At 36.2% G+C, this 27,067-nt stretch overlaps 1 protein-coding gene across 1 annotated transcript; it reads left to right on the top strand.

Annotated features, from left to right (window-relative positions):
* The first annotated feature begins 151 nt into the window (after positions 1-151).
* Positions 152-25,505, top strand: LOC146004931 (alanine--glyoxylate aminotransferase 2, mitochondrial). Its single transcript, XM_083143982.1, has 10 exons — positions 152-360; positions 2,541-2,641; positions 2,844-3,028; positions 5,538-5,661; positions 6,277-6,465; positions 10,023-10,223; positions 11,304-11,396; positions 11,782-12,003; positions 21,934-22,182; positions 24,054-25,505. Exons 1-10 carry the CDS (start codon positions 321-323, stop codon positions 24,165-24,167), a joined length of 1,518 nt encoding a protein of 505 aa, XP_083000108.1. The 5' UTR covers positions 152-320; the 3' UTR covers positions 24,168-25,505.
* Positions 25,506-27,067: the final 1,562 nt, after the last annotated feature.

Raw genomic sequence — 27,067 nt, 5'->3', positions numbered from 1 at the left:
GTGAAATATCGTAACAATACGGCAGACTATGTGAATATCGTCGTATTTGCTACAAAGGTTTCCAACTCATTAAGTAAAAAAGAAACTCGTTCCTTTTTCCCGGCGTTGACAAAAAAAAAATCCTTGAACGGAGATTACACTGGCATGGAATAAATCATCATGTTTACAACTTGGAATTTCATTTACTGTATTGCGTAGTTAAGTTCTCTTTTTGCTATAGTGCTTACCTGTATATAATAGTGGCATCAACGGGAAATTCAGTGTTCCATGCACATGTCAAGGTGTTGTTTTTCATAATTTCCGTCAGTATCTCGTATCGCATGCACAATATGTTTTGCACGACTGTGAAACAAATTTTAGGTAAGCAGCAGACGTGGTTAATATAAAATAGTATGGGAGGGGAGAACGCACGTTAATTCTGTATGTGAGCGATTCTAAAATACGTATTTGAAAGAGTCAAAATATTTGGGTGTGCTGTCGACTTTTAATCAACTTTATATCACGTCGGTGCTAAGATCACCGACGTCTTTATATCATGAACCTTTAAAAGTGGATTATATACTGATGATACAAATATAATTACAGATACTTCCAAAGATGCTCCACAATGTAAGGCTATTAATGTATTAAACAAATTAAATGACTGGTTTTTAAATAATAATCTACGGTAAAAGTTCGGTATATCGGAGACATATTTCTTCATTTTGCCACAAGAAACTATTTATGGAAATGAGTTTCTGCGAGGTTTCCAACATTCGTCGAGGTATTTTCTTTCATCGTGGAATATATTTGACCGGGAAATCATGTATTTTTCAAGAAAAATAACTCACCTACGCACAATTGCCATTGTTTTCGCTACATGAACTGCATGCTGCGTATTTTTGATGACGTAAGCACCTGTCAGTGTTTCCAACCCCTTTTTTTCACTGCTTGCCTAACCGAACCAAACCTAACCTTATCGGAAATGGTTCGTGGGGCTATCCGTGAGCTACTCATGCATAATGTAAAATTTTCACATGTGACGAACATGATAGTAGGTATTTTTCGGTGAAGAAGGTTGGAAACACTGCATACCCAGAACATGAGTCAAAATGTGCCTGCCATAACGTGTGTTACGGAAGCAAAGAAAGGAATATAAAAAATCAATCTGTATGTGAAAAATTGTGTTTGTTTTTGTGTAAAAAGCATAATGGCACCTTGAACTATGTTCTGCAATACACAATTGCTAAGTATGAAACACAAAATATCCGATTTTAATGTGTCTCCGATATACCGAACTTTTACCTAATCTACTCCTCAACAGTAAAAAGACAATTACATTTTCTGCAACCCAAACTAGAAACCAAATAAGCCTCAATCTAATATCTGGGAATACACAACTAGAACCTCAAAATAAATGCAAAATTTTTGGGTATCCTACTGGATGAACACCCTAGCCAGAGAGCATACCCTAGCTACACAGAACACATAAACAAGCTACAATCAAAGTAGGGTGTGCTATGCTCTTCGAGAAGTGGCAGACATCTCAAGCACCCAAACTGTAAAATGCCTTTATATGGCATACTATATGTCAAAGGGTCCTGGATAATTTGTGTCACCTATAGTAGGCTGTACTGTTTTATATCTTCTCATGTTATTCTTGTTTTTGTGATTTTGATGTAATACCCAAGTAAGGCCCAATTTCTTCAATCCTTAGTAATGTATTGTGTATTTGTGAGATTTATTAATGTAGTTGTAATGTATTGACATGTCTTATATTACCATGTACTGTTATTTGTACACACAAGGTAGTCTTTGGATGCAAGTAAACTAAACTGTAATAAATAAATTACCGAAGTTGCAAAGTTGGTCAAACATTGCTATAAATATAAAAAGTAATAGCAATTAGAATAAACTATAAATACTCTCAGTTCTCATTTCAATTTGATAACTGTGAAGAAAATTTCGGCTTATCCAGAATTTTCAATCAATTTTCTAATTTTTTCAGAAATAAAATATTTCAGTCCTAGGTTGATGCTTACAATAAGAAAAATGTTTTTCTTGAAAAGTGCCCTCACTACTTTGTCTAGAATGTGGTGAGGAGGATAGCAGAACAAACTTCACTTAAAATTAACCTAGAAGGTGCTAGTTAATGTTAGCCGTGTTATATTCTATTATATATTATAGCTATTCATGAGGAAAAAGATAATCTTAATCGCGACATGGGGCTCGAACTGGACCCTGCTTGGTTAGCGTTAGTTAACCAGAAGCGTGCACCCGGCAGATGTGCCACCCGATTGGTCCGCCATCTTCACCGGGATCTCCCCCCCCCCCCATTAACGTTTATACACCGGGTTGCATTGCACTTCTACCCTGACGATGAGAGTGACTTTAGCTCTCGAAAGCTTGGAATATTTTCCACAACTCACCTGGTCGATAGCCCGAGAGAATCTATTCATCATTCGTCGCCAGGAAAGCTTCAAGTGTTACTTCATATTGTTTGTAATTTTAATACCTTTTTTTGCCATTCGCAAAGAGTAAAAAACTTTCTACTTTTACAGCAAGACCTCTGCATCCAAAATACTTCAGCATCTGCTCAGCACTTTCATCAAACGATGTTCCTACTATGCCACCTTGCAGTGTCACACCAGAACCATATAAAGTATGTAACTTTCATATATTTGCATAAGCATAAGAAATCATTAGAAATTCAGTTTTTAAAATCATCTGTATCTAAACAAAATAAGTTAAGATGATACTGAATAACAACCATTGAAATTTTTCATGCATTCCAACATTCTCATTGCATTACTGTCATTGTATCAAAAGAGTTGTATGTACATATTAGTATCTTTTCATTTCAGGGTTTACCTTATGATGAAGTTCTGCGAAGAAGACAGTCGAACCTTGTGCCTTGCTTAGTTGCACATTACAAAAAGCCACTTCTCATTCACCAAGGAAAGATGCAGTGGTTATTTGACCACACAGGGAAGAGATACTTGGATATGTTCGCAGGGATTGTTACCGTCAGCGTCGGGCACTGTCATCCGTAAGGCCCTTTTCTAGCTTAGGAATCTCGGTATCATTTGATTTTTTCATCAATGTTGTTAAAAATGTTTATGGATTTTCTAAAATTTGCTGCTTGTGTGCTACAAGATGGTGAGTTATCCATATTTTACATCAGAAACCAACATGTATAAAGGATATAAGAACTGTTAACCTCTTATCCTCTCAATATATTGTAGATGCTGCATTATTGCAGGCCACAGTTCTTCAGCCTCCCCGATGGTGTTGTGGTAGCCTCGTCACCTTGTAGTCAAGGGACCTGGATTCGATACCCGGTGGAAGCACAAAGTGTTTTGGATCCAACTTTAAACTGTAGGTCCAGTCCAAATTAGCCTAACTGTGCATAAAAGTGGACTTCAAAAAATTCAATCAGTCAAACCACATTTCTTAGCTAACATTCAATGAAGGTTGAAAAAAATAGACAGTAGGCATACTACACTTTTAAGCTCAAATTTTGACATAATTTTTAATTGATACCCTTAAGCCCTTAAGTAAGAGTAGAAGTTTACCAGTGTGGAAAACTTGTAAATCCTGGAAAAGTCAGGGAATTTACTTTTTCTGGAAAAGTCAGGGAATTTAATTCTTCTGGAAAAGTCGGGGAATTTAATTCTTCTGGAAAAGTCAGGGAATGTACTTTTTCTGGAAATGTCAGGGAATTTACTTTTTCTGGAAAAGTCAGGGAATTTACTTTTTCTGGAAAAGTCAGGGAATTTACTTTTTCTGGAAAAGTCAGGGAATGTACTTTTTCTGGAAATGTCAGGGAATTTACTTTTTCTGGAAATGTCAGGGAATTTACTTTTTCTGGAAAAGTCAGGGAATTTAATTCTTCTGGAAAAGTCGGGGAATTTAATTCTTCTGGAAAAGTCAGGGAATGTACTTTTTCTGGAAATGTCAGGGAATTTACTTTTTCTGGAAAAGTCAGGGAATTTACTTTTTCTGGAAAAGTCAGGGAATTTACTTTTTCTGGAAAAGTCAGGGAATGTACTTTTTCTGGAAATGTCAGGGAATTTAATTTTTCTGGAAAAGTCAGGGAATGTACTTTTTCTGGAAAAGTCAGGGAATTTACTTTTTCTGGAAAAGTCAGGGAATTTACTTTTTCTGGAAAAGGCAGGGAATTTACTTTTTCTGGAAATGTCAGGGGTTACTTTTTCTGGAAAAGTCAGGGAATTTGCTTTTTCTGGAAAAGTCAGGGAATGTACTTTTTCTGGAAATGTCAGGGAATTTACTTTTTCTGGAAAAGTCAGGGAATTTACTTTTTCTGGAAAAGTCGGGGAATTTAATTCTTCTGGAAAAGTCAATATTTTTGTAAATGTGTTGTGGACAAACTATACTTCAGGTCAATATACTGAGTATTACTGGTAGTTTCAGTAGAAATTCCAAAGGGGGTCATGTCGGGAACTATTTTCAACAGTAAATGGCTGTTGATATTTACGACTGTCCTGTTGCAATTTATGGATTGTGTTTGATAGATATCAGGATTGATATGTATATTTCTAAATTTTACATATATCAATGACCCTCGATGACCCCTCTTCGGCTTTCCTTGCCAATTTCCAGGCTTTTCCACCCGGAACCAACAACCTCCACCTCCCAAGTAAAGAATGCCTTAGGTGGCATAGCTTGCTGGTGGCTATGAACTTTGGTTTTCTTGGCCAAGCCACACATGCCTTCATTTGAAAGTCATTTTTTTTTCCCGATGGGTGGGTAGTGTAAGGGCTATGGATGGACGATATCGGAAATTTGATATTGCGGTATATCTTCACAGATGATATGATATGATTTTTTCCACATCGTGATATCGGTGATATATCGTCTCCAGAATTGTGATGATATATCACTGACATGATATATATATCGCTAAAATATTGTGATGATATATCACCAACACGATATATATCACAAATATCATGATGTATCGCCAACATGATATATATTGCCAAAATATCATGATGATATATTGCCAAAATATTTTGATGATATATCATCTAGTTCATATCACCTGGACGATATTTTTTCAATATTGTGATATATCATCTGGACGATATATCGCCCAACACTAGTAAGTACATGTTGGACTTTGCGGAGAGAACCAAAGTTATCCTCACAAAGTTCATTGAGGGTTTGTGACAGAAGGAGGTGTGAGTTGAGAATCAGTCAGTTAGGAAGTTTTCCCACCATACATCAAGGTGGTCAGGAAGGGAGTGAGTATTGAACAGGGTAAGTTTGAATTTGTTCTTGGTCAGTTTTTGCATGGCTGGGCATTGCCCACCTTCGGGGGGTTCGCTCCGCTAGTAACAATAAATGGTCTGTGGGACAGGGAAGATGTTACCAGTCATTTGGTAGTTCAGATCCCCTCACATCTCCAAAGTTTAGTAGACTGTACTTGTTGAAGAATCCTTAACAATAATTTCTAGACACTTCCACTTTAATTACTAATGTGCTTGCGTATGAATGATTAAATACAGGTTAGCCAATAACTTTTTTTTTCGCAGGAAAGTTAATGCGGCACTCGCAGAGCAAGCAAATCGCTTGTGGCACACGACCACCATCTACATGTACCCAAAGCTTTATGAATATGTAGAAGCTTTGGTTTCTAAATTACCTGGTGACCTCAAGGTAAGAAATTTATTTTTGTTTTTTTCTGAGATATTCTAAATTTTTCAAATTATCAAGTTTTTGTGAACAAGCAGCAGAAACGTAGTGGTATGCAACATATTTTGCAGTTCTTTTTATCATTATAAATCATCATCGTCATTATTCATCTTTCTTCTTTTAACTGAATTTATCTACAAAAGAGAAAGGTCGTCCTGGCACTAAATAGAACATTGCGAAATATCTCAAGACCAATAATTGTGTTTGGTGAACATTGCAACTAACTAACTGTCTAGCCTTCTTAAACCCGAAGGTTTATGGCTGCAGCAACACAGGCCTTCTATCTGTCCCTATCCTGGGTAAGATCAATCCAGTCTTTTCCATCCTTACTGATTTCCTTTAGGTCATTTCAATGTCACCCCTCCATCTTCGTCTTCCTATAAGTCTCTTACCATCAGGTTTCCCAACAAGAATCCTTATTTCCCCTCCCATTCGCGCCAGATGGCTGGCCCACCTAGGTCGTCTTGATTTAATTATTCTAATAATATCTGGAATTGTGGTGAACATTGCAAATGCATTATTTGCATTCTTCATGACTTAATATGATTTAATGTTATCATCACCATAACATTCTTGCAGGTTGCATATCTTGTAAACAGCGGATCTGAAGCGAATGAACTTGCGATGCTAATGGCAAGACTCTATACAGGAAATTTTGACATCATTTCACTAAGGAATGGGTACCATGGAGGCACGCCTGTCGTCATGGGAATTACGGCACTTTCCAACTGGAGATTCAATGTACCCATACAGCTTGGCATCCATCATGTAAGTGTTAAGTGTGTGTATGCAGATTGCATATTCAATGCATTTGTACCATTTTGAAATATTACCCATTATGATGTTGATGCTCTCATTGATTATCTCTGATATTGATGCGTGAAAATTGTAACAATTAACTTTTTCGTTGCATGGCACCCTTAGTGTTCAAGATTTTTCCGCGACGCCCAAGTCAGAATGTGGGCCTATCTTACACTTGCAATGCTCAGTTAGTATGGTTAGGTTGCTTGCCTTAAGTAAATAAACTCATATTTGAAATTCAGAAACATTTTGCATGTAAAAGTACTAAATCGGCACATATTTGGATTGATGCGATGGTCCGATTCTAAAATCATGTGTAGACAAACAAGTAAGTGCCATTTCAGTTAAAACAGTGCAGTGCCCCTGTAAGCCAGCTGTGGCATCCCAGGTTGCCGCAGCACACATTCTGGGATCCACTGGTGTAAGTGTTCCCCTTTAATTATATGCATCAATTTACCAAGAGTTATGCTTTAAAATATTCAAAAATTACATCAGAATATAAAAATGGCTGTTTTTCCAAACCAGAAACTTTGGATTTTTGAATAATTCCCAGGATAATTACGAGGGTCGTTCAAGGAAAAAGTTTCCCTATGTTGCAAAAAAATTATTTCTTAAGTTACAGACGAAAATTAAGTTGCACCATGTAGCATGGTCCTTTCTCACTTTTCAATATAATTTCCAAGGTGGCACAAGCATTTGTCCGATCGTTGCTCAAGTTTTTGAAAGACATCTGCAAAAAATTCAAGGTCCAGGGAACCAAGAACACTTTTCGTGGCTGTTTCCATTCCATCGACGTCCGTTTGAATTCTGGAGTGTATTGATGAACAAAGCTCTCATCGTGAGTCACAATACGGCAGAGAAAGTTGTTCCCTTCATTGTGGTACCGGGTCAGAGAATTGAGGCAACATGTCATATGCGTCGTGAGATGTTCTGCAGTGAGTTGTAGTGGTACCCAACACGATGAAACCTTCACGTATCCCAATTACAGAGTCTCCATAAACAACAACCAGGTTCCTGTGGATGTCGATAGGAGCAAGACCATTTGCCCACTCATACCATATCGCAGAACGAATCTCTTCTTTACTCCACACCGCCAAAACACGTCGTTCCGTCATGAGTAGCTACTCCTTATGGCCAGGGCAAGTTTCTCACTGCATGACTCACGCTAATCACGTGCCGCGCATGCGCGGTAGCCTGCATGAACATTGCATTGTGTGTAAATGTAGAGGAAAGACGAAGGAACACATTGCTAGTTTCATTTCATTTATCGGGCTCGTACTTCCTCAAAAAAAAAAAAAAAAAAGGAAACTTTTTCCTTGAACAACCCTCGTAGATTCAGGAAAAATGCCCATGCTAAAATGCCACACGAAATTTTCATGGATCCTAAGGCTGTGTCCGAAAGGTACAAAGTGCGGACTTGAAGTATGGTCTTGACGGAAGTGATGTGCACCTAGTGCAGTTCGAAAGCACCAAGTTCACGAGGAATCAAGACCAAAGTGGACTTGTTGTTCGTTTGTTTGAAATCACGGGGGTAGAAAGCCAACAAGTTGTTGGTTGCAGTTCTTCAAATGCGTGGAAATGTACGTGTAAGAACCCGCCCATAGCCTGAATTGATCTCCAGGGGAGCTCAATGGTTATCAGGGGGGGCTTTGTAAATCAAGTCGATTTTTCGAAAGTTTAACAGTGTTAAATGAAGGTAAGTTATGTGGGTGGGGGAGGGGGTCATTAAGTTACATAAAGTTTAGAAATATCACACAAATACTACATTTTTCTATGTATTTTAAAATAACACTTGAGATGTTAATTGGCTGTTACTGAAATCATACCTTACTACACACTCCATACTACGTTTGATGATACAGATATTTATATCACCCAAGAAAAGATGGACAATATTCAATCATAGTGCCTACCGTGCATTCCACTCCCCGGCCGAAACAATAAAACTCCCTTTCATTCCCAAAAATTGGGAGCTGTTAACCTTTGACGCAGATGCGGGGGAATTTGCATAATGACATCAAAGTCACAGATTTCTGTATAAATGCGAGGTCGCAACAGGGGCAATGAAGGTACAGATAAAGAAGCTCCCCTGTGAAAAGACTTCTGCTTATAAATGAGATGAACGAATGTAATAGCTGCTGTTCATGCTCCCTGAATTTATCCATCACCAAAGTTGTGAGCAAAATAATATCTGCTGTCTACATTTTCACTTTTCACTGCAAACAAATTACACAAAATAGTTTTACCTGATGTCAAGGGGGCTGACCTCAATGCCAGGGGAGGCTGACGGTAGTTCCAGGGGGGCTCAGCCCCCCCCTCCCCGTCCCTGCCTGGCTACGGGTCTGGTAAGAACATTTGCAAATGCTATGTGATTTGTGTGGTGAAAAACAAGCGTTTAAAACATGGAAAACTAACATGTCCTTGGTTATACGTATCTACTGATTGTATTTAGCGGTAAAGATATTCACTTCCAGTCAACAACTTCAAGAGCGCACTGCGAGACCATTCTCGAAGTATGCTCTCTCCAAATGTGGTCTTGTCTTTCGGACATGGCCTAAATATCCTGTTAGTTTCACGAAATTCAAAGTTTCTGTGCCGGCCCCTGTGGCGGAATGGTTAGCAGATCGTGTTACGACGCCAGGGGTCCCGGGTTCAAATCCTGGCATGGACATGGATGTTTGTGAGTGTCCATTCATCAATTTCATCAGTGGCACAAGAAACGTAAAATAAAGCAAATCAACCAATCAGTCAAAATCAAAGTTTCTGTTTATTTTTTGCAAGTTCTGTGTATAAGAACTGAATTTTATGATTACATAACAGCTATTTTTATATTCTGATATAATTTTTTAAAATTTTAAAGCTAAACTGTGGTAAATTTATGCTTTTAATTGGAGTGGAGTAGTCATCCACTAATATTAATCAATAGTTTGAACAACTTAATTAATTGCATCGATTTTCAAGTATGAGTATCAACAACAGTACGGGTATTGGTTCAAATTGGTATTGTTTGAACCATAAAAATAACCAAAGTGCTGTTTATAAATATATAGTGAAAATAATGTGTTTTTTTTTACTAGCACAAGCTGTAAGACCTTGTGTCAGAAATGCAAGTTGTTTGATTGATTTAATATTTTTGGGTTCATCGCCACGTATGGCCATTTTGCACCCTTTGAGTGTATACGGGGAGGATCCCCTTATCTAAAACCCTTACCTCAAGATTAGAAGCCCCTTGCAGGTTGTAAAAGATACTGCATAGGAAAAAACACAACACATTAAAAAAGATAAATATAGTTTATAAAATAGCTCAGAAACTGTGGAAGAGGGCCTCTTTTTTAAAAGCTAAAAACATTGGCTATAAAACACTGTCATCGTCTCCCAACTTAGATCACAAATCGTTGGAAAAGTTATTCAAGAAGAATGTGCTGAACACTTAAAACAAGTTGTTTATTCTTCTTTGTAGCTGACTTTGACATTTGTCGATAAGAATGTTTCTTTACTTTTCTACACAATATTTGTCCTTTCAGGCAACTAATCCAGATGTGTACCAAGGGATATGGGGTGGTTCTCACTGTCGGGACTCTCCTGTCCAGACGGACAGGAAGTGCGAGTGTTCACCTGGAGAGTGCAAGGCCTGCGACATGTACTTTAGCCAGTTGGAAGACATCTTCAAGTATTCACTCCCACGAGGAGGAAAGCTGGCTGGCTTCATTGCGGAATCAATTCAGTTAAGTTGCTAATCCAGTGTAAAATATGCATGGTTATCTATACCAGTGGGTTTTTATAAAGAGAGAATGTATTACTGCACTGTTGCCTTTTTCTGTAAAATGTTGATCAACTAACTAACAAATCCTGAATGTTTACTGTATGTGCGTGCATTCCAGTACAGTATTTCAGTTGCAAAATACTTTATTTAATGCTTTATTTTTACGTATTCTTTTTCTATAATTATTTTCTACCATGTGAAGGGAATTAACTTGTAGTCCTACCAGTGAGTTGGTTTTTGAAATGGCAACCCTAATACCATCTTGTTGTGATTTAACAAAACATCTGTGTATTTTAGCCCAACACTCCGGACTCAGGGGAAGCAAGAAATGAAAACGGGACTGTGACCTTGAACCATCCAATAATAGACTAGCTTCTATGTACAAGTGCCCTGGCAATCAAATTGTGAAGTAGATGAAGAATTGAACATCTATTGAATACAAAAAGGGATGTTAGATCCAGTTAGCAAAAAGTAAAGTTCCTCATTAATATTTTATGCATATTATTAAATAGTAGTGCACAAGCATAAACCTTTGGTTCTGTTCTTCAAAACCGTATGTTCATTATATAATCCTTGCCGTCCAATAAGTTCAGAGGAAATTAATAACCATCTATTTTACAAAAAATGCTATACGAGCATATTTTATTTTTTTAATGTTAGTACTTTCAATGGGAGATCTGGACATTCATGGACACCCTAAATACATTTTGTAAGCAGGATATTATTCTAACTTATTCCTTGAGTTTATTTAAAAAGGACGGAACTGAAAGGAAAACGCACACACACAAAGTTGAGGAACTTGGGGGGGGGGGGGGAGGGGGGTGACGACAGAACTCACCTTGCCCTCCCCCCTTCCAAAGTACATGTCTACAGTGACAATGCCCGTGCACTGCACACTGCTATTTTCATGAGTTTTTTCATATTTTCTGCAGGGAGTTGGTGGCTGCACACTGCTATTTTCATATGAGTTTTTCATATTTTCTGCAGGGAGTTGGTGGCTGCACACTGCTATTTTCATATGAGTTTTTCATATTTTCTGCAGGGAGTTGGTGGCACTGTTCAATTCCCCAAAGGCTACCTAAAGAAGTCTTTTGACCTTGTAAGGAGCAAGGGAGGAGTTTGTATATCAGATGAGGTACGTATTCTTTCCTGTATCTCTGCACACATTTTTAAAAGAAATCATACAATATGAATATATTTCTAGGTATATTTTACATTAATTTTTACATTTTTTAAAAATATTATTATTTTTGTGTCTTAATTTATCGAAATTCACCATTACCTTAAAACCAGCTGGGGTACAAAACGGTTTGTTTTCAAGAATCAACTGTTTCTCATGCCCTTAATCCACCACTGCAATGTTGCAAAGCATTCAAATGTTTTGTTGCAAACACAGAGTCCAAATTATAACGTGTTAAGTTGAAATGATAAAGTTTGAAAATGATAAGAACTGTTGTCTGTCCACACCAAACTATAATGGTTGCATTCTTGCGATAAACTCACAGTATTTTGTCCCGTAGGTCCAGACTGGTTTCGGAAGAACGGGAGAACACTACTGGGGGTTTGAAATGCATGGAGTGGTTCCGGACATTGTCACTTTGGCAAAAGGAATTGGAAATGGATTTCCTTTGGGAGCGGTCGTTACGACACCAGCCATCGCCGAGAGCCTCTCAAGGGCTAACCACTTCAACACTTACGGCGGGAACCCCATGGCATCCGCAGCTGGTTTGGCAGTGTTACAGGTAATGAATTTTGTAAATATATTTTGCTTTTTCGGGGGAATGTGTGCCTCATTATTGTTGAATTTGTAACTGTCTCGTTACATCTTGATGGATTGATTTAAATAACTTTAAGGAAATTATTTGCAGAATAATGTACATAAGGATTTTGTAGATATGAAAATCACTTTTGGTGACTGTACATTAATCTCGAAAACATTTAATAGTGTTTAATAGACTCTAAAAGGAAACTAAATATATGTACTGATGGGGTGAAACTCACACGAAAGGAAATACAATGTGTAAACTGTAAACACATTTAAATTTCTCGATTTAAAATTCAATAATTTTTGTGGGCAAAAATAGCCAACACTTTGCGTAGAATAATACACAAAATACTAATCATGTTAAACCATAAGTAGTTTCATTATCATTAAACTGTAAATAATCATGGCAGCTGATATTTTGCAATCATTAAATAAATTGCTAAAATTCAGCTTCAAAGACTATAAAATTATTTTAAGTTATAATTATATAGTACACCCAACGGCAAAAGAAACAGTAGGCGAATTGTCCATCACCATTTTCATTCAGTCTGTATTACACAATGTGATGACAATGAATTGAAATAAAGACGTCAATAAGCAGAGAACAATCAATACCTGCCTCGAACCAACATAGGTTCATTCCTTAAAACAACACAGGAGGTAGAATAAAAAAGTAATGGAAATAACAGTGGACAATTTGCCTACCATTATCTTTGCCGTTGACTGTACGTCCAGAATGTTTTATTTTCACTGGAAGTTGGAAGTTACTGAAATTATTATAATTTCATTAGCACACTCAACAAACATTTCCGTAGTAGGTTCATATGTACACTACATATCAGAATCAGAAAAATCTATATTTACATAAAATATTATATTTCCTTCAATCAAATTGTTCAAATATTTTACAGGACCGTTTACAAGAAAAGGGCTACCCATAGAAAAATAGATATCTATATGTATGATGCCAAAAACCATGTAAGCAATTTGCAGGTTCAAGGCTCCTGGGGGAAGTGTAATAACTTTTCCTTAGATTTTGGCCTGGGTATGAGAACGGTGACCACCCACCATTGTGCAGGGTTGGCCCAGCCCAGTTTTCCCCACGTGGGTTTTTCAGAAAAACCCACCTTGGAAAAATCCCAGAAAATGTTGTAAATTATTGCTTTAAATAATTGTAAGGTTCTAGAATTGTCAACATTTTGAGAAAGCTTGTAAGATAAAAGCTTAGCCAAGCTTATAATACTCAAAATAATTCATGTTGAACAAGTCACAGTGGTGAAATTTAAAAGATTTCGTAATTCCGCGTTGCACAATTTAATGGTTCAATCCTATTAATTTCGAAGATCCACTGTCTTCATTCATAAAAGGGTACGGCGTTTGAAGCGGAGATGGTACCGCCGCGGTACCATCTCCACTTCAAACGCCGTACCCTTTTATGAATGAAGACAGTGGATCTTCGAAATTAATAGGATTGAACCATTAAATTGTGCAACGTGGAATTACGAAATCTTTTAAATTTCACGTAAGTAATTTTAAACCGCGTTTACCGCAACCACCATGAATTCTACACCTTTCATACGGAAGGAAATGCGGGAATACGAGCGTAACATCAGGAAAATACAAACCCAACAGAACAAACAATGTACTGACGCAGTACCATCTCCGCTTCAAACGCCGTACCCTTTTGTGAATGAAGACAGTGGATCTTCGAAATTAATAGGATTGAACCATTAAATTGTGCAACACGGAATTACGAAATCTTTTAAATTTCACGTAAGTAATTTTAAACCGCGTTTACCGCAACCACCATGAAGTCACAGTGGGTTTTTCAGGATATTTTTCTCAAATCATGCTAGAAATTGACTTTTAACAGAAATTATACGAACTTATATCCAAGAAAAAAATCAAAAGGTCTGAAATATTTAGATAAAACATTGAACAAACAAAGCTTATAATTTTGAAATGTGGTAGCACTTTAGATATCAGTCACTTCCGTATGTGCGCAAGCCACATAGTTTCACCCGTTACGATCAACTTTTACAATAATTTTTTCCATGAATAAAACATTTCAAAGAAGAATTGAGTACATGTTATTGAAATATCGTGAAAGTAGAATAAAGTTAATTGTGGTACAATTAAACCAAACATTTTTCAAATGATTCATTTCATTTCTCAAAATTTAGCATGTGCGCAAATGTTCTGTTATCTTTCCAATGTCTTGCACTGAGACAGTGCCCCCTCCCTCCCTCCAGTTCAGTGCATTGATTGAACGTAATGGGTTGCTTGCCCATGTAGGATAAATGTAATTTGTGGTAGGAGCTCTGTACCCAAGAAGTCGAGCACTCTCATAATCTACCACAATTTCTTTTTTCTTAAAAATAGGGGGTGTGGGGTACTCAAGTAAATACAATGCATACGTATACTTTCATATGTTGGCCATTTTTGACATTTTCAACCCTTTTTAGAGACTACAATTTCGAGCATTGTGTATAAAACTTTCAGGAGCATTGTGACATTACTTGCACCGTAAATTCACAATAAAATTATCGAAACCTAATGCACGATTTATAAGCAACATGGGTGGGGTGGATGGGCAAAGAAAGACAAGCCAACATGATAACATGTTTCTGCAGCTAGAAAACTTGACAGACTGCAATGGAATTACATGTGAGTGAAATTGAACAATGTGTTTCAAGATGGTGAATGAAAAACTGATTTTCTTCATGTTGCACACACACACTATACCATGCCCTCGCATTTCCAGAGTATAAGAAAGTAAACTCAGTCATTGTAGATAATTCGTTGGTCTGCAATTTTGCAGTAATACTTTTAAAATTATATTTCATAGTTTAGGAGAAGAGTGGTGATAAAATCGCAAACATACATTTTGCCATAAATGTAAACCTTTTGAGTTGCAGTTTTTAGAGTTGCAAGATAACTTAAAGGATTGGAGTCATATTGTATTTGAGAAACATTTGTCACCATGTTTAAAGATGGTGGATGACAGACTGATTTAACATACCTTGCGAGAGCTTTAAGTTGTGCAAATGTATGAGGTTAGATTTTCGTAGATTAAGAAAACCAAGTCTCAGCTACGTTAGGACATTACTTGAGCTTGAAGTTTTTAATAAAATATCTGTAATATAGTGTGGGGTTTCCGAAGGGTCACCAATTTTGAGCACGGCATCTGTAGCAATTTTAGAGTTCTTAAGCTGAAATTTGTGTCTCAAATAGATACACCCAGGGAATGATTTTATTTTGCATTTGTTGAAAGCATTTCAAGATGGTGGACGAAAAATTGATTTTTCATATTCTGCGGTAGCTCCAAACTCTGATGCCACTTTCAAATATCTGCTTAAACTACATTTTTGGACATTAAGAAAAGATACTTAAGTATTTTAAGTAATTTCTTAAGCTATGGCATGACAAATATATTTTTTTAACAATATAGTGCATATGTATCTTGGGATCCAAGTGTGGGCCACTAATGTTTTGTCCATGGGAACTGTTAGTTTCATAGCAACCAGATATTTTGAAGGATGGATACGGTATTCCATTTGGATTAAATCAGTCAAGACAATGAAATATGTCAGCCTTATAATTTTGGCATGGTTAATACACGAGGGAGATATTTAAACTTGAAACATCCACAAAAATAATGGGAAAACACAACTGTGAACAAACTGCATTGAAGCAGATTTAAAAGTGTGTGTGCAGCTACCGTATGTTGTATAGTAGGTAAAGGTAAAGTTCCCCGTGCATATCCAGGGTGGCTACATGCTGGGAATTATGACTGAATAATTGGCTACATGAATTTTTCTCCGTATATGTGAAAAATTGCAACATTTATTAAATCCATATCTCATTGAGGGCATCCTTGATGATGCAGTGGTAGCATCGTCGCCTTGTAATCAAGGGGTCCTGGGTTTGATACTCGGTGGAGGCACAAAGTTGTTCAGATCGCACGTTTAACTGTAGCACTAGTCCCAATTAGCCTTTCTGTGCATAAAGTGGACTTAAAACGCCAACTCAATCAATCAAACCATATCCCATTGAATTTATAAATACTCTAAGTTAAATTTTTAACCAATCAATTTTATTTTTATCGAGGAAGGAGAAGAAAGCTACATGAAAAATAAAATTGAATTCTCTTGATCCGTTAATTGTCCTTTGTAGAACAATCTATCTGATAGACGGAAGATTATTGCAAGATAATAAATATATCCTGAAGTTGAATAGGTAAATCTCAGCTTAAAATTCTTATACAATTAACAATTTTTCGTACATTAGTATATCCCATAACATTAGTAACATGTGTTTGTAGATGTATTTTGAGTAAATATGTGAAATCCAAATGTAAACCCCGCACCTTAAATTTAATATTTGAAATATACATATGTGCCGTTTATTTGAATTTATTTAGAATTTTTGGATACATTGGAATCACACTGAACCTTTATATTGTCAATATATTTGTGTGTGTATGTGTGTGGCCTTCATTTTTTGGAAAGTTCACCTTGCAGCTGGGAATTGTACTTGAATTGTACCATGGTCCTAGAGTGGCCACCCTGATATAGCACCGTGCCATGAAAGCACATTCAGGGGATATGTGGGTAGGGCCCGACATATTCTTGATCTCGTCTATTTTGGAGGTGATGTGATCACAACCAAACTCCGGCTGCCTTTACCCCCCAGGACCCATTGATTTGAGGCTGGGTGATTTCCACATCTGCTTTATGCAGGGACAAGACTGGAAAAATGCCAACCTTAGATCAGCCACCCCAAGATTCGAACCCGGGTCTTCTGCATGGCATTCAGCCAACCTGTCTACTTTCTTTTTACGTAATAAAAGTAATACTGCTAAGCAGTAGTATCCCCGTTTTTCTATCTATTTTCTCAATTTTCTGTATTTTCTCTGTGTTATCATTAGGACCAACACAAACATCCATGTCTGAATCAGGATTTGAACCCAGGACCCCTGACATTGCAGCATGCTGTGCTAACCACTCTGCCACCGAGGTTGACTAAACCACCACAGCTATCAAGTATTAGTATAGTATTGCAATGCACAACCCTTGGAACTGATCATAGATATATTAACTGTTTACGCCATCAGCAAAAGTAGAATCAAACTGTTTTTTTTTTTCAGAACATAGTATTTTAAATAATTTAATCATTTATTCCGCACTGTGGCTGTGCAGTCATGCTTTTGGCCCCGGCTATGGGATGCGTGCGGGATTGAGTCTCCTTGGGGAAACGTAACAGCTTTTCTCCTGAGATTTTGGCCTGTGTATGAGACTGGTGAACACTCACCATCGTGATTAAATTGGGGAGCTACGAATGAGTAGTGCAACCCGGGCATGAAAACCTACGACAAAGATTGGGGGTTCGTCATGCTTACCACACGTCACCCCGTAATTGGTTGTATGATCTCCCATCTCGGTGTAGGATCAGGTGGAAGTGCGGCCGGTAGTCGGTATGTAGGCCTGGTCCCTCTATGATCTGTTGGGTTACGACATGGGTTATGTATGTTTTTAGTTTAATCATTTCAAGGTGTGAGACCTTGATTGTCAATACTTAACAATGTTAACAGAAAATATTAAATAGTTTTTGATTCAGTGAACTAAAACAATACAAATTGAATGTTCCAATATATTACATTCAGGGAAAAATGTATTTCATTTTTAAAATATATATACCGTATTTACGCATGTATAATGCGCACCCTGTTTTTTGATGGGGAAAAGTGACAAACAATTATATCTCATATATAATGTGCAGTACAATCTAGTTTCAAGAAATGGCTTTCATAGTTGTAGGTTGTAAAGCTGTTGCTATGCCGATCAAGAGTGAATGACATCATATTTGTTCAATGATTCCATTCATCTTTTCTATTTTGACCACGAGGAAAATATCCTCTTGTGTAAATAATGGCACTGCTTTTCTTGGTGTCACAGAACATTACATTACAAAGTGAAAAATTGTGGGACATGACCTTCAAACTTTTATACGTGATTTTGCTCATTCCTTCTTTACTTTTTCAAAATAAAACTTCAAAATATATACTTTTTCAGTGACTAACGTAACATTTATACGAAGCACTTTGAGGCCCCTTAAACTAGCAGTTAGCAGCAAAGGATTTCTTCCATTAAGGCATTTGCAAACTACATATTATTTGGCCAGTAATACATTATAATTATTATTCCTTTTTCCTTATATTTTCTTTCATCCGAAGTATCATAAGAATCAGAACGTTCCTTCATTTTGTGATGAGGTTATTTCAACCGCATTTCACATTAGTGTCGCTATCTTGAATGAAATACTGTTGCCATATTCAGAAATTGCAGGATTTAAGCTTTACAACGATATATAACATGATAGGGTTCCATAAACATGAAAAATCAATGCAAGTGTCACAAAATCATGGAATGACCCTGTAAAGTTTCATATTGGCTGTCTGAATTATTCCGTGCATAATACGCACCACAGTTTTTGGGGACAAAAATTTTTGGAAAAATGCACATTATACATAAGTAAATATGGTATTTATAAACATAACATGAAAAAACCAATAAAACCCAGTTTTGCCTGGGTTTAATTGGGTTTTATTTAAAAAAACTGAAAAACCCACCCAGGTTTTTTTTAAAAAAAAAATGCAAAATGCCAACCCTGCCATTGTGAGGAAATTGGGGAGCTAGAATGAGTAGCGTAACTTGGTCATAGAAAACTTTCAACAGTGACTGAGGGATCATCGTGCTGACCACGTCACCCCATAACTGGTTGGATGATGATCCACCTCTGGTGGGAATGAGGCCACCAGTTGGTAGGTAGGCAATGGCCCTCACATACCAGACACCTGGTTTTTCCCTGACATGTCCTACATTTTAGCCTTACGTGTGGCATCTGGGAGGAATTTGAAAAATATCATAAATGTCCTACATTTTGAGCGTCACATAATATTAATTAGGAAAATACGTAACAGAAAAAAATCATGCAAGTTACAAGTCTATGGACTGCGCTTCCAATCTCAATAGTGAAATTTATTTTGAGTCAGTCATTGCCCAAAAAGAAAGAAAACATTTGTCCTGCTATTAAACAAATGGGAAAACGGAAGCAATTAATGAACAAAGTTTTGGGACCACTTTCTGATAACGTCACTCTCTAATGCCTGAGCAGAATTTCTTGTATTCGGGTTTATACTGATGTGACAAGGTGTTGCCCGTGTTGCCCATTCTTATTCAATATAATTTGATTGTAAAGCAGGAGTATAGAGAACAACTTTATTCAGGGTGTCGGCCAATCAAGAAAGTCATGGAAGTCAAGAAAAAGTAAAGAAATCAACAAGTAGGTCAAGAAAGTCAATAAAAAGGCAACAAATTATTCTTGTGGTCAAGAATTCTTGCTATCATAATAACTGATTTGTTGATTTAGTTTATTTTACTTCACTTTTTCTGTCCCTTTGGCTAATCGCGAAGATGAGGATGAATGGTTTTACGATAAGATGGATAAAGGGATAATCACAAACATATAGGGACAACCAATATAATTTCAAAGAGTTTGACTGTTCACTCTAATATAAATATAGTTTGACTAAACATGAAATTTTGATAAAAAAATGTCTTCTCTGAGAAGTATCACTTAAATCATGTATTGATTAGTATGATTGCAAGTTTTGAAATTTTGCATTTAAAAATTCATTAAGAATTCATTTTTTTTAAAACTGAAAAGTGTCATTTTACAACTACTTTCTAACATGTTCTATAGAAATATATATTATTTATTGAGAATCTTTTGTGTCCTACATTTTGACTGAATGTCCTACATTTCCCTTACAGGCTGTTACACCATGGGATATTTATTTATAGTATGTACTTGTGGACTCCTGTGTAGCTGAAGGGTTAGCACTCTCACCTTTGTGTGAGTTCCAGGTTCCATTACCGATGAGAGCTTCCAAAATTCAGCATTGATTCAACATGGTGAGGACAATTGGGGAGCTACTTGAAAAGAAAGAGTAGCAAGCCCAGACAACAGTGGCGATGGGACTTGATGCACTGACCACGCATCACCCAATGAAAAAGCTGCTCTGGCAGGCCCTTAGAGGGTTGTTGCTCCATGGAGTTTAGTATTTACATCACAATCCACCACTTGCAACACTGATCCCTAAAAATAAGCAGGCCAGATGGTCTCTCTCATGGTATGCACAGGTGAGGAGTGTGTCTTGAACTGTGAATATGCAGCAACAATGTAAGGGGTTGCAGGTTCGATACCCAGTGGAGGTACGTAGCAGTTAGGATCCTACTTTAAGGTGTAGGTCCAGTCCCAATTAGCATATCTGTGCAAAAAGTGGACTTACAAACTCAAACACACATATCAGTATTTTCACCTGAACACACTACCAACATCCAACATGATCTCATTTGTTAGATGTGATTTGTTACAAGAAAGACGCTCAAGGTTTTGAAAGTACCATCACAGAAATTTGGGATTTATAATGAGAATGGGCCATCAATTTAGAAAAAAGGAAACATTTCTCTTGCTATATTATACGCTCGTCAGATCTAAACTCGAATATGCTTCTCTTGTTTGGAACCCGCAATTCAAGAAAGATATCGAAAAATTAGAAAAGCTTCAAAATAAATTTCTCAGATATCTACTATTTAAACTTGATGGTACATATCCAAAACTCACTCCTAGCAACATATTACGCGAAATCTTTAATATTCCGTCACTCGACGAAAGGAGGCAAACAAGTCAAATAACTTTTCTCTCCAAGCTTATCAATGGTAAAATAGATTCTTTTAATCTGTTGTCGAATTTAAATTTTTATGTGCCAAACTGTATGTTAAGGCCCAGAACTGATCTCTTTCAAATCCCCCTTGGAAGAACCAAAATGACTGAAGCTGAACCCATGAGGAGAATGTGCAAGTTATTTAATTCAGTTTCTAAGAATAATCCAAGCGTAGACCTATTTAAATGTAATTGTAACATAAGATCTAATCGCTGAATTTCTGTATGTTTTGTTTTGTTTTGTTCATGAATTTTGGTTTTCATTCAGCTTGTAAGGTTATATCCAACAGTTTAGCTTAATTTATTATTGTATTGTCTCTGTGTTCCCTTTGCTTCTATAATCTAATAATTAATTTCTTCTCACAATTGTTTTTAAATGTAAATTGTATATTGCGTCATTCATATTTCTTGTTAATTTTCTTAGTTATGTTCTTGTTTATGTAATGGTGTCATCCCATATTGAACACTGTAATTGGGCATGCGCCTGTTGTGTTTCAATTAAATAAATAAATAAATAAATAAATGAAAAAGTGTCAACAAGACCACAAACTTTTCTGATAAAATCTTAAAATTGGAATTTACTCCATTATCCTGTGTACCTGTTAATACAAATTTACTCAAGTTGGCTCCTAGCATTCAGAGTTTAAAATAATGCAAAATGGATCACAATTCTGAGATTAAACTAAAAGTTGTTATACTTTGCCACTGCTAGAGACATGTTGCGACATAATAAAACTCATAAAAAATGTTCATACCATTTATACAGGGTGAAGCAAAAGTGTTTGTGTTCGTTTGTTGAATGGCCATCACGGGCACCAGAACTAACACTCCTGGATTTTTACATATGGGGACACACAAAGAAAGAAAATTAAGAGCCAGAACCACCTGAAAGAAAGGGTCACAGGCGTCATCTTCCAAATAACCCTCACCACACCAACATATGTCTCAGGACACTGGGCATGTTGAATTGAAGCATGCATTCAACTAGTGTACATATCGAACGTGTACTGCAACTACATGTATTTGCTTTAAGTTGTTACCAGATTTTTACCTTACCTTGTACTTAAATTGTTGTTCTTGGATTGAAATACATTTAAAAGACCTGTTTTTCTATTCCTAGGTTATAGATGAAGAAAATATCCAGAAGAATGCTTTAGAGGTGGGTACACATCTCCTGTTGAAGCTTTCCAAGCTTCGAGATGAGTTCGGGATAGTTGGGGATGTTCGTGGCAAAGGTCTGATGATTGGAGTGGAGATGGTTACAGACAACGGAAGCAGGAATCCATTGCCAGCAATGCAAATGGCAGACATTTGGGAAGACTGCAAAGATATGGGACTTCTGGTTGGGAAAGGTGGACTCTATGGAAACGTGAGTTGGATATAAAGTGGCTCAAAGCTACTGTACTCTACCTTGCAAAATACTTCAGTTGGAAAATTAGTACACCATGTAATTATTTAGGTCATAGCTGTCACTTTTTACCACATTGTAATTATTGAAGATTAGGCACACACAGGAGATGTACTGCAGTGCCTTGTCAATCGACCCGTAAATGCTCAACTATTCCACAACTCTACCACTAGGCTTTCTCTTATGCAGCGCTCTTTGTTACACAGGCTGCCCGTTATATAACAAAGCACCTGCAAACATTGAGTTTCTCCCCATAACAATGAATGTGTAGATCTTTGGTTTGTTTCCTTGTTTATGTGTTATGTGTATATTTACCTTTCTTGTTTTACGTAAAACCATCTTGACTTGTTTTTGTTAATCTAATAGTTTCAGTGTAAAATGAGCATTACAGTGCTGTATCTGAAACTTGAAATAAATAAATAAATACAGTATTTGTGTGAATATAATGCACACCTTGGTTTTTGATGGGAAAGCAACAATCAAGTATATCTCATATTTATGTACAGTACAATTCAGGTTCTGGAAATGGCTTTCTTAGTTGTAGATCATAAAGCTGTTGCTATGTGGACCAAGAGGAGAATCATCTTGTGTATACAATGAGTCACCAACCCACACCACCTCCCCCCTCTAATGTGTTTAGCATCCCAAAGCTTTCCTTCTGTAACCACCTTGTTCATTCTGTAGTAGAAGAAAGAGATCAAAATTGTTATGGATTTGCAGTGCTCAGGAAGTTATTTTCTAGGTGTGTGCGGGACAGAATTTTTTTGGTCGGGATGGGAAATGTTTTAAATCGCGACATTTGGGATGGGAAAAATTAGCAAATTCCCAACAAAGTCGGGAAATTTTTGGGACGGGACAAGTTCGAAATTTTCTGAAGCTCTGAAAATCTCGAATTCTACAAGTCATTTTCACTTTGATTGTTTTTGCATTTCTGGAATAAAAACTAACAATTTCCGATAAGTTTCAGACACTTACAATGCAGAAAACGTCAAGAATAAATGACTTTTTAAAATGACTATTTGGTATTTCCCGACTGCTCGGGATCCCAAAAAGTCGGGAAGTCATTTCCCGAAGTCGGGATCGGGATGGGAATTTTTTTTTTCCCAATCCTGGTCCCGACTTTTCAATCCTGCACACCCCTATTATTTTCTATTATTTCTCACACGACAAATGCTGCAGATACACATCCCGTGAGACGGGAGGTGCATGCACAAATTGTGCTAGAACTGTGTAGTGTGGCAAACCGTTCCGTTACATGGGAAACGGCCATTTCACTTTATATATATATATATATATTTTGCTTTTACTAAAGAAATCCAAACTGGAAATTTGGATTTGCACCTGTTGATACGTATGTGTTATATGCAGTGACATAGTGGAAACATGCGTGGGTTTAATGTTGGCTGTCTTGAATTATTCCATGCATAATATGCACCACAGTTTTTGGTGGCAAAAATTTTGTAAAAAAGTGTGCATTATGAGTAAATACGGTAAATAAATAACTCGTTAACATGCTCATCTTTGTATGAGCAGTCCCAGATTTGAACCCCAGTGGGAGTTCGAAAATTACTTTAGGTGCAGCATTTTTACAAGAAATGGAAGCTGTCCATATTTTCATTTTTCAAAATATTAGGACCTTGCAGATTAGTTCACACACAGAGTTTCGTGTTTCCTAACAGTGGGCCCAGCCATCTCACAAGTTAACATTTTTCAACTTTTGCTGAATTTTTCACTTTCTAGTGATAATATGTTAGGTTATTCTGCAATAATTGGAAAGATTAAGGTAAAGATTAGGGATATTGTATTACAGAATGTATGTATTTTTTTTGTAGGTGTTTCGGATGAAGCCACCCATGTGCGTAACAAAGGAGGATGCAGACTTTGCTGTTGCGGTAATGAGGAAAGCACTGCAAAACTTTACACGCAAGAACAACTTGAAGAATTAAAATGGATCAAAGAATTTCTAATACTTCAAAGAAATGTTACAACTGCTATTATATCAAGTAAGGGAAGTGCTATAAGAGGAAAAAAAATAATGCTAATCTTAGAAAAATACTACATACTTTGTCTAGTCCAATACTTCTTGTTTCTTTAAGCATTACATGCAAAGCCAATAACAAGCAGAAACAATTTGTTACCTTGCTTATTTAAATGCACAAACTGTGATAGAATATACAGGGTGTATCATAATAGAGTAACCAACTTTAAGAATTTATTCCGACTAAACTATGTGGTTCAAGTTTCTATGAATGTCCACAAATGTTCAATGTGGCTTCCACCAGTTATGCGACACACATCCCATCAAAATTATATTTCTTGCCACACTTTTCCCAAGAACTCCTTGTCCACCAATGCAAGGGTGTTTCTTATTCTCGCCTCTAGCTGTTGCACAGTCTGTGGCATAGGTGGAACATAAGCTTTGTGTTTCACAAAGCCCCAAATGCAGAAGTCTAGGGGCATAAGGCATACTTTGTCTGCACCTGTGAAAGTTGCTATTTTGTTTCACTACACCAGCACCACAATGACTGTGTTTACAAAAAGTCTTGTGCATGAAAATCAAAACTTGAATTTTTTCTCATTGTTGTAACAGACTTCATTATTGTGTTTCAGACTATTTTTTAACAATAAACGTGATAAGTTCTTTACTCTATTATAATGCACACTAGTTTCAGAACATATTTTTTTATGTTAAAACAAGCAAGGTTTTGAAATAACATTCAACTGCGACTGATTAGCAAAACCTTAAAACAACGATAGTTCCTTTTCCTACAATATGTGTAAATTATGTAATCAGTTTTCACTGACATTTCGTAGAGGGGAAAACATAATTTGTTCAACTAATTTACAAAGCTTCTTCACTGGGTATAAAGACAAAAACTGTTCAGTATCAAAATGTGGTAGCTGATTGCTTGAGAAGAATTAATTTCTGATGATGTGAATAAAGATTATGTGCAAACATGTTGAGAAATTGTATATTTTTATGGCACATTTATATTTTTCTAATATTTTATATTTCCTGTGGTTATAATGTATACATTTATTGTGTATGTATTTTTATATCATCAGTGTTACAATTTTGTAAAAACTGTTGTTAAAAAGTTTAAATCCAAGGTAGAATGCAAATTTTATATAATGAAATAGACTACATCTATATTATTACAAATATAAGTCATATATAGTGCATTGAAATGGTGTATTTTATGAAAACTTATGTGCCAAAGCTTTTTTAAGACTAAAATGTGTTAACAAACATTTACCAAAGGCAAATACAATGTGTGCAGATATGTATTGTTTACTTTTCACACTTTGATCTACTTATTTTCTATTCTAAAACGTCATATACAACAGAGATCTATGTATTTGAACATCAGTTTTCTGCTTCATTAGGCTTATTGCAACAATGAGGATACAATTGACAAAGGGACACTCACAGCTTGGTCTCCAATGCAGAGAAGGTGAGTCTATCACTCAATATGATAAGAGATACTGCTAACAAATTTTGGTAATTTGGGTGATGGTCATGCAACTAACGGAAAAATTAAGAAAATCCATATTTGTCAAAATATTTATTTAAACATTTAGAATTTATAAAGTTCGCAAACATTTAATAAAATTACACCATGATAAAAACCAACAAGTAAAAGTTAAGAGTGTAAAATTATTGCATACATTTCCAAATACCACTAAAAAATTACAGTCAGAACCTTTATTTCCCTATTCGAGATCAACTCTTCCCATTCACTGGTACGGTAAAAAATAATACATTTACATAGCAAGTGCTTTAGTACATATATTTTTATAAAACAAAAAAAGTAATTTCCAGTCAAAGCCGTAAAAATTCATGATCACATTTCCTTTGTTCATAATATAATGCATTAAAAACGATTGTCACAGTTTTACCACATTGCAACTGTAATGTTTCGGAACATACAAAAGATACTGTTCTTTTTCTTAACTTTGTTTATCTCTGATGCTTCATAAAATTGTAATGAATCAGATATAAAGGACGTAACTTTAATATAAAGATTGATTGAGTTTCAATGAACATCTTACATTTATATTGCTTAAAATTATTTAGATTATGTGATAGGAGAGAATTGTTGGCCTGTTCTTGCTAGGAATGGACAAGAATCGAAATTTTGCCACCTCCAGTTTCTAAACTTACAGCTGTGTATGTTGCTGAGGAAAAGTTGGGTAATGTTTCATTATTTTGTCAATAGATGGCACTGAGAGTAAAAAAGGAGAGAGAAACTTCAATACCGCAGCATCTTTGAATTCATATTAAGTTCAAAATTAGTAAATTAAATTTCAATATCCATGGTTGTAATTTCAGAAATCTGTACTTAGTGTGTTCCAATTAATTCCCAAAATATTGAAAAATATCTAAAATTTTCAAAATTCTGTAATGGTTTCCAAAATTCTATACAGAGGAAAGCCAAACTAAATTTTGTTGTAAAGTACTCTAGGATAAGCCAACTTTTTAACCATAGCACATCTTGCACGTTTCACTACTGGCTAATCTCGTGTTGCTCAAAACTAAAACTTAAGATTCCACTATAGTGCATGAAGAACAATAAATTAAGTTTACATTTGTTTTATTGTAATTAATTTTATAATTAAAAATTAATACTTCCCAGTAACTAACTATCCGTTTAAGCAAAACCAAGTAAAAAGTAAAATTACACCATCACACTGCGTAGCGCTGTCCCATCTTACTTCAAATCAAATAGAATGCAATGTCGGTAAATGCGCCCATTAATTTTATTCTTGATATGCAAAGCCAATCTTGCACAGCATATTTCTGACATACTAAGGGTTTTCATAATTCACAAGCAAAATTTTAAAA

The sequence above is a fragment of the Lepisma saccharinum genome, chromosome 22, assembly GCF_977018435.1.
Source record: "Lepisma saccharinum chromosome 22, izLepSacc3.1, whole genome shotgun sequence".
In the NCBI taxonomy this organism is placed as follows: Eukaryota; Metazoa; Arthropoda; class Insecta; order Zygentoma; family Lepismatidae; genus Lepisma; species Lepisma saccharinum.
Note: the sequence above shows the minus strand (reverse complement) of the source record. Positions and strands in the feature narration are given on the sequence as shown.